This window comes from Crocuta crocuta, unplaced genomic scaffold (genome assembly GCF_008692635.1).
Source record: "Crocuta crocuta isolate KB4526 unplaced genomic scaffold, BGI_CrCroc_1.0 scaffold255, whole genome shotgun sequence".
Taxonomy (NCBI): domain Eukaryota; kingdom Metazoa; phylum Chordata; class Mammalia; order Carnivora; family Hyaenidae; genus Crocuta; species Crocuta crocuta.
In genome coordinates this window covers 1,145,894-1,158,200 of record NW_027530670.1, presented here as the reverse complement: position 1 = coordinate 1,158,200, position 12,307 = coordinate 1,145,894, and the positions used below count along the sequence as shown (strand labels likewise).

At 37.3% G+C, this 12,307-nt stretch overlaps 1 protein-coding gene across 1 annotated transcript in view; it reads right to left on the bottom strand.

Moving 5' to 3' along the window:
- Positions 1-10,018, bottom strand: part of DENND5A (DENN domain containing 5A) — a 72,387-nt gene extending 62,369 nt beyond the window's left edge. Inside the window, exons 1-2 of the mRNA XM_077769141.1 lie at positions 9,938-10,018; positions 7,589-8,246 (exon numbers count right to left, since the gene is read on the bottom strand). Of these exons, the coding sequence (XP_077625267.1) occupies positions 7,589-8,246; positions 9,938-9,940 (661 nt within the window). The 5' untranslated portion in view covers positions 9,941-10,018. The remainder of the gene's footprint in view (positions 1-7,588; positions 8,247-9,937) is intronic.
- Between the last annotated feature and the right edge of the window lie 2,289 nt (positions 10,019-12,307).

Sequence of the window (12,307 nt, the reverse complement as noted above, 5' to 3'; positions counted from 1 at the left end):
AATACAAACCAGTCAAAAAACAAAACACTTGCTTGCCAAATAATAAGTTAAAACCTTGAATACAATTTCACATTTAGAAACAAGTCAGGATAAACTTCAGCAAGGGTATGCTCAAAGTGTGACTGAAGTGAGAGAGGGGGATAGAGGATCCAAAGCAGGCTCCGCCCTGTCAGCACAGAGCCTGATGTGGGGCTAGAACCCATGAACCACGAGATTGCCACCTGAGCCAAAGTCAGACGTTCAACCAACTGAGCCACCCAGGCACCCAAAACAATCATTATTATTAGGACAAATTCTCGGGGCACCTGGGTGGCTCAGTCAGTTAAGCGAGTTTGGCTCAGGTAATGATCTCACAGTTTGGGGGTTCAAGCTCCACATCGGGCTCTGTGCTGACTGCCAGCTCAGAGCCTGGAGCCTGTTGCAGATTCTGTATCTTTCTCTCTCTCTCTCTCAGAAACAAATAAAAAAACATTTTAAAAAAGACAAATTCTTATGATTCTCCAGATGAGACTTCAATTCTTACAGTTTTCTACATTTCATTGTCTGTAAATAATCTACTCAAGAGCAAAAATCTTGAGAATCTCAGACATCCTAAGAATTTATTTTAAAATTCAAAATTAAGATGAATCAAAAGAATGTAAAAGCATGGGAGAAAACCATCAAGTGATATTTAAAGCTGAAGGTCTAGTCTTATTACTATGTCTGAACACTTGCTCTTAAACACATATTTTGAATAAATATTCACTGAAATATCCCACCTCCATTTTGTGTGTATACACACACATACACACACACACACACACACACACACACCATTTCTGAATTTTGGGGGGGAGGGTTTAGGGATCAGGAGTACCAGAGGTCTTTTTAATCATGAGAAAACCAAAAACCATCCTCCTCCTTTCCTTTACTCAAAGTAAGTAAAGCAAATGTTTTATGTGGCTGGCATTCCTGGCATGTCTGCTCAGGGACAGTAACATCTCACACAAGGCCAACAGACAGTCTGAGTAAAGGAGTCCCAAAAATGCTGTCATGAGACTTCCTGGCACTGGACTACTATGTATGGTTCCCAGCTGCAGTGTCTGGGAACATCTACTCTATAACCATAACAGAGAGAAGTCTAGAGTCTAAAGAAAGACACTTTCTCTGCTCCATCAAAGCAAGTTTTTCAATATCACAGAAATCTAGTTCTGGTTTTTCCCTACTCTTCAGGATAAATCTAATCTAGCATCTAAAACTCAACCCACTTATTTTTGTAAGAGTGGATAACTTGATTTGCTTCACATTGAAATCTCTGAAGAGTTCCTTGTGATGTACTTGAAATTGTAGGATTCTTAGAAACAAAACACTTTTGGAACTCAGACATAATCTCCTCTCAAGGCTAAGCTGCTTTCCATTTATGTGGCTTAACTTTACAGATACTAGAAATGTGTAATTGTAAGGCCTTTCTGGTCCATGTGAGTCGTCAGTTTCTTTTTCTCTACATTTTTATATTTTAAAAAAGCAACATCCCACCTTGAAGGATGGCCTAACAAACAATACCTCAGGTTTCCAGTAATCTGTGGTACCCACACTAGGATGTCGACCTCCAAGAGCTGTAAGCAATAGCACAAAACTCATTTGTGTACACCAGTAAAAATGATAAAATCGGCACCTCCTTCGCCATTGCCTGTGACTGTGCTCATCATTCCAAGAAGACAAAACCAATAAATAGGATGCAGCTAAAGGTCATGTGCATCCAAAGCATGTCAAACAATCAAATCAACTAGAGACACTTGAGCTCTAGACAACTGCGTTCTCTTACAGCTCCCCTAACATTAACTGAGCAATTAACAAAAGGAGACTATAATGCAAAGCATAGTGGATTACAATGACCACTGCTTTGTGGTAAGGAAGGAGGGAGGAATCCAAATGTTTTATGACTTGTCTCTGTGCAGAGAAAGATAACAGCCTTGGGGATACTCTCCAAGTTAAGTCCACGCCTAAAACTACAGGGCAAGTCCTGCACATTGGAAACTGAATCATAAACTACCCTTGCATACTCACAGTTCTGTGAAAACTCTATGAACAATCTCTGTTCTTAGGAAATAACCTAATCTCTACGTCCCAGTATCTCCAAGATACATTATTAAATGAAAGAAAGTGCAAAACAATGATTAGCATGCTCCCATTTGTGTTGTTTCTAAAAAGCATATATGTTGTATATGCATGATTATGTCTAGAAGGAAACAGGAGACAGTGGTAATCTCCCTGAAGGACAACCAGGGGAACCACAGGTGGAAGTCTTACACTTCATTATACACCCTTTCGCAATGTGTTAAAAATTCCTACCACATAATTGAAAGGTTTTTTCTAACTTTTAATGTACCATATTTAAAACATATACGTATGGATGTTAAATTTTAGCATCAATTTTAATACACCACACATGTATCATAATGTATATGTATACTTTAAAGGACATTACAATTAATACATATGTACTCAACACTTAACATAAAAACAGTTCATGGCTTAAAATATTTGGGGGGGGCACTAAAAAATTAAGGAATTACTTCATAGAAATAGAATTCTAGGTGCAAAAGGGAAACTTTCAACATTCACTATCTTGTTTGCCCATACATCATTTATTTGCTTTTTTGAAAACTATTATTTACGGGGCACCTGGGTGGCTCAGTTGGTTAAATGTACAATTCTTAATCTTGGTTCAGGTTATGATCTCACAGTTCATAAGACTGAGTCCCATATAAGGCTGTGCTCTAATGGCAGACCTGCTTAGGATTCTCTCCCCCTCTCTGCTCCTCCCACACTGTCTCACGCACGCCCACACATGTGTTCTCTCTGTCTCTCAAAATAAATAGACATTTTAAAAAAACTATTATTTTCACTAGGGATATACAAGAAACTTGATCTCTGGCTACCACTGGTGGGAGAGATGGAAGGACAGTTCACTGTGTTCCCTTTGGAATTGTTTTGATTGTATGCCTTAAGCAGCATGCACTACTTTTGCAATAAAAAGTAATGTATGCTTATCAAAAGTCAGTTTCATTTGTTACCAGACTTATCTGTGCTAGGTGAAGTTATTACTGGATTATGTAATGTAACCAAACATTATGTAAATAAATGGTAAAATATGAGGACAAAAAAAGAATTTTCTCTTAGAACAAAATTAAATGCTTTAAAAAGACTGAGTAATGCAAAGTGGCTAAAAAATACTATAATTGAATTAGGCATATCATGAGGCAATTAAGCGCAAAGCACTAGGGAAAACTACAGAATCTACAGGTAATCTCCATTCTAGTTCTTTTGTAAAGTTCAGTAAGTTCTCACTTCCCTTTAAAAAAAAAAATGTATCTGGAAAACCTACTGAATGAATTATGGGTGTGGTTTATGAAGAAAAACAGTGCAGACATCTGATCAGTGAACCCATAATCAAAGGGAATACTGAGACCCTTCATCAAAAGACTAGTGACTATACAATCACATTTTATACTAAAATACAGTGTTTAATGGATTTATGTATCATTTTTAGGATTCTTAGGCTAGAATGACTTTTTCAATTATCCAATCTACTACACTATTAATTCATATTAGAAAAAGAATTGCTGCTCTATATACCATTTTGCACCAACTGGTAAAAAATATGCTATTAAAGGGGCACCTGGGTAGCTCAGTCAGTTAAGTGACCAACTCTTGATTTTGGCTAAGGTCATGATCTTGCAGCTCATGAGATCAAGCTCCACATCAGGCTCTGCACTGAGAGCATGGAGCCTGCTTGGGATTCTCTCTCCCATCTATATCTCCCCCTCCCCAGCTCATACTCTATCTATAGCTCTCAAAATAAATAAACATTCAATTTTTTAAAAAAATAAGTTATTTTAAAAAACTATATATGGACCAAAGAACAAATATATAGGAGTAGGTAAAATGTTCTTTACAAGTTAAAAATTCTTAAAGATGTCAGTTCAGGGGCACCTGGGTGGCTCAGTTGGTTGAGCATCTGACTTCAGCTTAGGTCATGATCTCATGAGTTCGAGCCCCGCGTCAGGCTCTGTGCTAATGGCTCAGAACCTGGAGCCTGCTTCAGATTCTGTTCTCCCTCTCCCTCTGCCCCTCCCTTGCTTGTACTGTCTGTCTGTCTGTCTCTATCTCTCAAAAATAAACATTTAAAAAATTTTTTTAATGTCAGTTCAGTCATCCAATGGTTTATACTTTAAGATTCTTACAATTTTGCCTGCATTCTTTTTCCTTAAGTAATGCTTATTTTCTATTTAGAAGGCAGGACATGCGGTGGCCAACACTAGCTGTGAGTGGGAACATGTTTTTGGAAGGCCAGAGAGATTTTGATCCACCTAAGGCCTTTGAATCATAAAGAAAAACTATTTCAAAAAAGCCAACCTGAATTGTTTAAAGTACTCTATTAATAGAGAACATAACCGGGGCACCTGGGTGGTTCAGTCCGTTAAGTGTCCAACTTCGGTTCAGGTCATGATCTCACAGTTCATGGGTTCAAGCCCTGCATCAGGCTCTGTGCTGACAGCTAGCTCAGAGCCTGGAGCCTGTCTTTGGATTCTGTGTCTCCCTCTCTCTCTGCCCCTCCCTGACTCAAGCTCTGTCTCTGTCTCAAAAATAAAAATTAAAAAAAAAAAAAATAGAGAACATAACCTATATCCAATAGAAGGCCACTCCATTTTACGGTCAACCATACTCAACAATGTCCAGGAATTTTTTGGAAAAAGCTTTTTCTTCACCTTGCTATAAACACAACTTTAGATCCTGAATTCCATTTTATTTTATACACAAATCTTCTCAACTACCTTCAAACCTCTTTAAAATTCTTATTATGGATACAATAATCCATATTCTTGGAAATATAAGAAGAAACTGATGGAAAAATGTCACCTGTCATATTTCTGGTATCCTCCTTTTCCCACCTCTTTAACATTCCCACTTTACCACAGGTACCTAAACTACTGAATAAAATTAAAATCTAGGGCACTTGGTGGCTCAGTCAGTTAAGCATCTGACTTCAGCTCAGATCATGATCTTACTCTTCATGGGTTCAAGCCTCATGTTAGGATCTGTGCTGACAGTTCAGAGCCTGGAGCCTGCTTCAGATTCTCCCTCTCTTTCTGCCCCTCCCCGGCTTGTACTCTGTCTCTCTCTCTCTCAAAAATAAATAATAAACATTTTAAAATATATAAAATAAATAAAATAAAAATCTATGAGTGCATATAATAATACAGAAACAAGGGAGAATGAATGTTATTCCCTATAGTAAAATGTCAATCAATAAATATAGATGTAGCTAGAAAAATCACCATTTTGTAACCATTATGGTAATAACTAAATCAGACTAAAATCATTAATAGATGTTAAATCTATTGAGCAAAACTTCAAAGTGGAATAGGATGCTTACAGAGTTTCAAAGTAACACCCCACAAATTACTTACTAATTACAAAAGAAAAAAGGATAACATTCCAGTTAAGAAACTTGGCAGGGGCACCTGGGTGGCTCAGTTAGTTAAGCATCCGACTTCGGCTCAGGTCATGATCTCAGGGTTCCTGGATTCAAGCCCTATATCGGGCTCTGTCCTGACAGCCTGGATCCTGATTTGGATTCTGTCTCCGTCTCTCTCTGCCCACTTGTGCTCTGTCTCTGTCTCTCAAAAATAAATAAATGTTGGAAAGGACAGGACAGGACAGGACAGGACAGGACAGGACAGGACAGGAAAGGAAAGGAAAGGAAAGGAAAAAGGAAGGAAAAGGAAAAGGAAAAGGAAAAGGAAAAGGAAAAGGGAAAGGGAAAGGGAAAGAAAAGGAAAAGAAAGGAAAGGAAAGGAAAGAAAAAAAACTTGCCAGACATAATCTCAACCAAGTGATCAAATTAACATTACTAAAGTTGGGAACTGACATCAAGTGCCTCCTGTCATGATAAAAATACAAATTATGTGCCTCCTGATATAATGCACTGAGAGAATCATAACATCACTTCTGTGAATTACAGCCAAAAATATATAACCTGAGTCTAATCATGAAGAAACATCAGAGAAACCCAAATTGAAATTCTACAGAATGCCTTGCTGCACTCTTCAAAAATGTCCATGTCATGAAAGACATGAACAAGTAAAAAGTAAAAGCAATGCATGTTACTTGAGTAGATCTTGGATCAGGAATTAAAAAAAAAAATTATCAAAGCAGATATTACTGGACAATGGTGGAACCTGAATATAATATTGAAGCGAAGTTCTTTCCTAAATTTGATAATCAGACTATGGTTATGTAAGAAAATGTTCTTGTTCTTATGGAATAAAAGCTGAAGCATTTAGGAGTCAAGGGCCATGGTGTCTGCAATGATTCTCAATGGTTCAGTTATGTGTACTCATATACAGAGAGAGAATGATAAAACAAATGTGGCCAAATGTTAACAATTGATGAATTGTGGGAGAGCATACAAGAGTTCTTTGAACACTTCTTGCAACATTTCCATGCTGGAAACTACTTCAAAATCGAAAATCAAAAAACTTAAAACCTATAATGACTATGCATCTCAGAGTAACAGAGTCCTTACAAAACTATAAAAGCTAGGCTCCTGTTAAGTCTCTAATAACATCTGCTTCTATATCCCTGCTCTCTCACTCCATTCCATCCACTCAACTTTCTCACTGTTCTTGAACATAACAAACACATTCGTATCTCAAAACCTTTATACACACTATGTCCTTTGCCTACAATACTTTTCTTACAGATATGATGTGGGTTGCTTGGAGAAGGCTTGAACTAATTACTCTATTAAAAACTGGAACTTCCCTTCCCCAAATACCATCCTCTTTCCTGTTTTACTTTTCTTCACAGACCTTATTAACACCTTACACACTATAAACTTTATTTATTTATGTAATCACCTATCCTTCCCCACTAAAATATCAGTTCCATTATAGGAAGGATTTTTATCTGTTTTGTCCACCACTGCATCTCTAGACCCTGAAACAATGTTTGGTACACAGTAGACTTTCAATAAATATGTACTGAATGAATAAATTTTATGTTACTTTTCTGGTTCATTTAATAAACATCTGTTTCCTTCTGATCTACCTTACTATTTTGTCCAGATCTGCTGCTTACATTCAGTTCACCTCTCATTTATAAAAAACAATTCAGTTATAACAAACAACAAAAAGAAGTAACACATCCTCATTTTCTCAAATATATGAAGGATCATCATTTGTGAATCCTCAGTTTTACTGTCAGGCTGTGGAAGGGGCAGAAATAACTTTGCAGAATGATGGAAAGTCAGCTTCCCAGGACCATCACCCTTTACCCCTCTTTTCAGCATCAATTAGAAAGGGTATCAAGAACCAAGGATCCCCTGCTAGACTAGAGTGCCCAGCAAAAGACCATGATGATAGCCAGTTAAAAACTGTGACTCTCTTGTGTTTCATTGGTTTTCCATTTACCTACCTGCAAAAGATCTGAGTTTTGCTCAAATTGTAACAGCCCTGGACCTTTATTGTCAGTTCTATGCATTCGATATGGAAAAGAAGGGAGGCCCTATGCAGGGAGATAGCTCTAGTAAGCACTGACTTACGCTGTGAGTAGAGCAGGATTTGAAACTCCAGAAGGGCACAAGTAAAAAGCTGAAACACATTTTCCACCCCAAGCAGTTCAAAGACCTCTCTGACAGGAAAGTCAAATAAAGGAAGCTCATTGGTACTTGGTCTCTGGCAGATTATTGGCCCATAGACTCCAGAAAATTTCAAGGACCGTCCAGGAGGTGGGAGTGGCACCTCATAGAGTACATTGTATATGTAGCTCTCAAGAGGCAATGGAGGTGGCTGAGGTGAAGTGACTGCCTGGTGAAGTTGTTCCAGCACACTCCGACATGCTTTCATGAAGGACATGGGTGTGATGAGGCAAATGCACTTAGAGACGTAGAGCGTATCCCGGCTAATGTCATAGGAGTTGAAGCGCTGAAGCTTGGTCCCAGGAGTGCCTTCACCATCGTCCATGCCACTGTGGTCTCGGCCATCAATAGAGGGAGAATGTAGAACATCATACTCAGCATTATGCATGTGGTAGAGGGTCTGCATTGCACTGCAGATCTGTTTGCTAGTCACCTCCTCATAAAATGTGAGGGCAAACCCAAATGTCCGAGAGCCATCCTCTCTTGTGATAATAAAGGCATGGAATTGGGGCTCTCTGGGATCAGCTTGGGTCTTGAATGCCAGCCCTTTGGGCATGCATAGCTGCAAAAGACAAGGAAACAAGTGGTTAAGAATTCACTGTTGGTCCTCTTCAGAATACCATCACTACTATGTATTTACTCACAGAGTACCTATCATGCTAGGTGTTTGGGATATAAAGATCAATATGGCAACATATCTGCCCTGAAGATCTCCAATTCTAAGACACACAAGTAAATAAAATTACAATGCAGTTATCAGGGTTATCCAGAAACAAAGTGCTAGGGCAACAAAGAATGGACAACCCAGCCCAGAAACATCAGAAAAGACTTGATAGATGAGGTTTTGTTAGAATTTATCAGGAAGACTGATGAGTATTTCAGGGACAGGGAGAAAATGCACAAAGATAACAAGGTAAGAGAAAGATTGGGGAATTTAAGTAGGTGGTTAAGCATGACACCATTTATTGGGAGAGGATGCTAGAAATATACCGAAAAACTAGACAGATACAATTTTGCATCTAAAAATAAAGTTTCAGACTCTTATCGGCTTATAAAATTCTGTGAGAATTTCAAGAGAACCTTCTCTTTTCACAGAAAAAAGGGAGCATTGCACATAAAGCAAGGAGATGATATAATCAGGATAAAAATGCAGTTTTTTTTTCACTTTAACTCAGATGGGTTATATAAAGAAACTTGGATAGCTAATCAAACTGACCTACATCAACTGGTCCCCATTTTCCAGGTTGACAAAAACCAGGCTATACAAATGATCTACCAGCAGCCTGGGTTAACAAATAAAAGGATATACCATATAATCTTAGGATATATCCATTACCTTTAGACTTGACTTTCCAAAGCCTAGGTGTTTCTAGAATATAGCATGTCAAGTATGAAATAAGCACTGGACCCAAGAGTCAAAAAACTTGAGGCTAATACTCAGTTTCCTTATCTGTAAAATGAAGATAATACAATCTACTCTGCCTACTTCACAGGGTTATTATATGCATCTAACAATATCATCCTCTAAAAAGTACAGAAAGCTATCAAAAATTAATACAGGCAGTATAAAGATGTGATTAAGAGCACTGCACTGGAACCAGACTATGATGTACTGTTCAAATTATAGCTCAACTGCTTTTTAGTCATGTGACCTTAAAAACATCACTCTTTGGACCTTAGTTTCTTCATGTATAAATGTGTGGGGGGGGGGATATTTATTTAATATGATCTACATTAAGGGGTACTGTGAAGATTACAGGAGTTAATTCATGTAAAATGCTTATCACACTGCCTAGCATAAGGTGAATACTCAATAAAAATTAGATTATTCATACTAGTATTCTTCTACATGAGATTTAAAATGTTGCCCTATCTAAAATCATGATGAAACAAAATACCCATTTCCATAGTATCACTCAGACATATACAACCCAGATTGAGAGAAAACTGCTTTAAATCTCACTCATTGTGTAATCTCAATGCTATAAGCAACCAATAGCTCAGTACCACAAAGTTCACTATCTGCTACTATGTATTTGTCTGACAAAACACACTCTGACTTTTCAGTGTATTTCATACATTCTGAATATCTGATATGTTGATCAAAATGTAGAATCATGAATATATGCATATAACCCCTTCTTCAAAAGCTATTGGTAGTTGGTAGAATCACTGCTACCACAGCCTGGACTCACAATTCTACTATAAATTACTTTATAAATTACTTTATACTTGTAGCTAACAAATACTAACCATTCCCACTGCATCTTGGTCAAATGGATTCCACTCTACGTTCTCAGGGTATCGGGCAAGGACCTTGGACTTGAATGTTCGTCTCAGTGGTGTCTGCTCAAAATTTTCTCCTGCAAGAAAAAGAGTGAAGCAAATCATCTCTACAAAGTCCCTTGAAATCACAGGGTTATGAATGTCTGATCTTGGTAGTCCAGCAAGGTACAGAAGTAAAGGCAAAGGGGTTAGGTTAGTATGCCAACCATCTAAGAACAGGAAAGGTATTAAAGTCATTAGGTAAGCGAAGAAACTGAAAAGGTTTAGCATGGTTAATATTAGACACCACTAGCTTTCTTTTCTTTTCTTGAAAATGAATTATTACTACAAACCCAAGGGTTAATCTTCCTGGAAGAGTGGAGAAAGTGCAAGGAATGACAAAAGATTATATCCATCCTTTTTTTCCCCCTGAAAACCACATTTAGTTTGCTTAAAGTTAACTGATAACATAGAAGCATAAATGATTTTAAATTCAGAATCAAGTATGCATTTCTATGATCTTGGAAAAAACACAAAGGGACTAAAAGATTCAAGAACATTAAGAAAGCAGATTTCAGGATAAATCTAATGAGCCATATGGTCAATTTAGAATCATCTGAAATTTCTGAATTCTCCTAGTTCCTCCTTTCCCCCTAAAAACATTACTATACACTGAAATAAAGAACATTAAAGTGAAAAGAGGAAGAACCAAAGAACCCACCACCTAGAGGGACACAAATATGAAAAACCTACTGGTCAAAAAAGGCACAAGAAAGTTAGAAGGTCAAAAGGTACAAAATGCCACTGCAGAGACATATGCAAGAGCCACCAGAAAGTGTTGGTATTCTCAATTTTGTTTTGTTTTTACCTTCAGTCGTACTGGAAATGAAAGGGCTGGCACCATCCCTGGCTTTAGAAGCCTGTATGTACTGGCATAATGCTATATGATAAATGAAATGACAGAGTATTACAATTAAGCAATGTTATTCAAACTTTTTTGACCATGACTTCTGTACGAAACAAGCTTCACACCATGGAGCAATAAATATATACATGATGTGTACATATAAATTTGCCTAAAACAAATTTCACAAAATAATAACTTACCTTACTTTGTGGGATGCCCTCTCATAACTTCTACTCTATATTATTAAAACCAAATATACTAATCACAGATCTACTGACACAGTCATAGTTTGAAAAAAACATTACAATGCAGCATAATAAGATGAAGAGCTCAAAAGATATCAAATTACTATAAAGTCACTGGTACTTTATCCAAAAGTATTCTGCCCCAAAAACTACCTTTCCAAAGGAGTTAAGGAGTAGGGGACAAATTAAATACACCTAAATATTTCAAATAAATAAATTTAGTAGGAGTCATGGGAAAATATGTAGAAAACATGATCAAAAACAATTCAATTGAATTCTCTCTATTGAGTAATCATGTCATACAAAGGCCTAAGGTACTGTGGGAGATAGCCATGAACCAAACGAAGTACCTAGCCTCAAGACCTTATACCCTTAACTGTATAGGAAAAAGAACATACACAAATAACCACTTCACAGAGAGGTTACTATCTGGGAGCCTCCAGATTTTTAGTCTATGGGGTCCAACCATTCACATCTTGCTTGCACAGGAGTTCACATGTTCTAGTTGATAATATAAATTCTGTTCCAACTACAGTTTTTCTAAGTTGGTTTGGAATCCAAAAGCTGGTGATTAAGGAAGATGCATTCTCTACCAACACAGGACTGGGATACACGTAAAGTCAGACAGTCATTCACTCTAAATCATCCCAGAAACATCTCAAGTTTCTAAAGATGTTATAATAATTCTGAGGTGCCTGTTCTAGAAATTAATAATGATTCCAGTCAGAAAGTTATCTTTTATAACTAAAACCTTCACTTCCACTTTCTCTCAGGTTTTGTCCATCATAATCAGAAGTCCACGTATTCATAATTTTCAACTTCTGACAAGACTCAACCTTCCTTCAGTTAATAAAGCCAGTAGCACAATTTCAATTCTTCTCACTTACTGATCTTTCTTCCTAACTGAGTTTTCTGAAGTTCTTCTCCAGCAAATTTCATCTCTCAAAATACATTTGGTAATCTTCACTAAAGAAGACTGGCAAAATCAGCAGGCAGCTGGTAACAGTGGTAGTAACAAAGCCCTATAGCTATATACTGCTAGTCTCAAGCTTATAGTAATACCTGCAAAGAGCCCACCCATGGCAAGCCTGCACTTACTGTACAAAAAAATTAAACAGCAAGAAGCTGACGTAATGATCTTGTCTACAGTCTGAGAGTCTCAGAATGTTTATTTAAATTGTATGCAGTTCTAAGAAGATAACTATG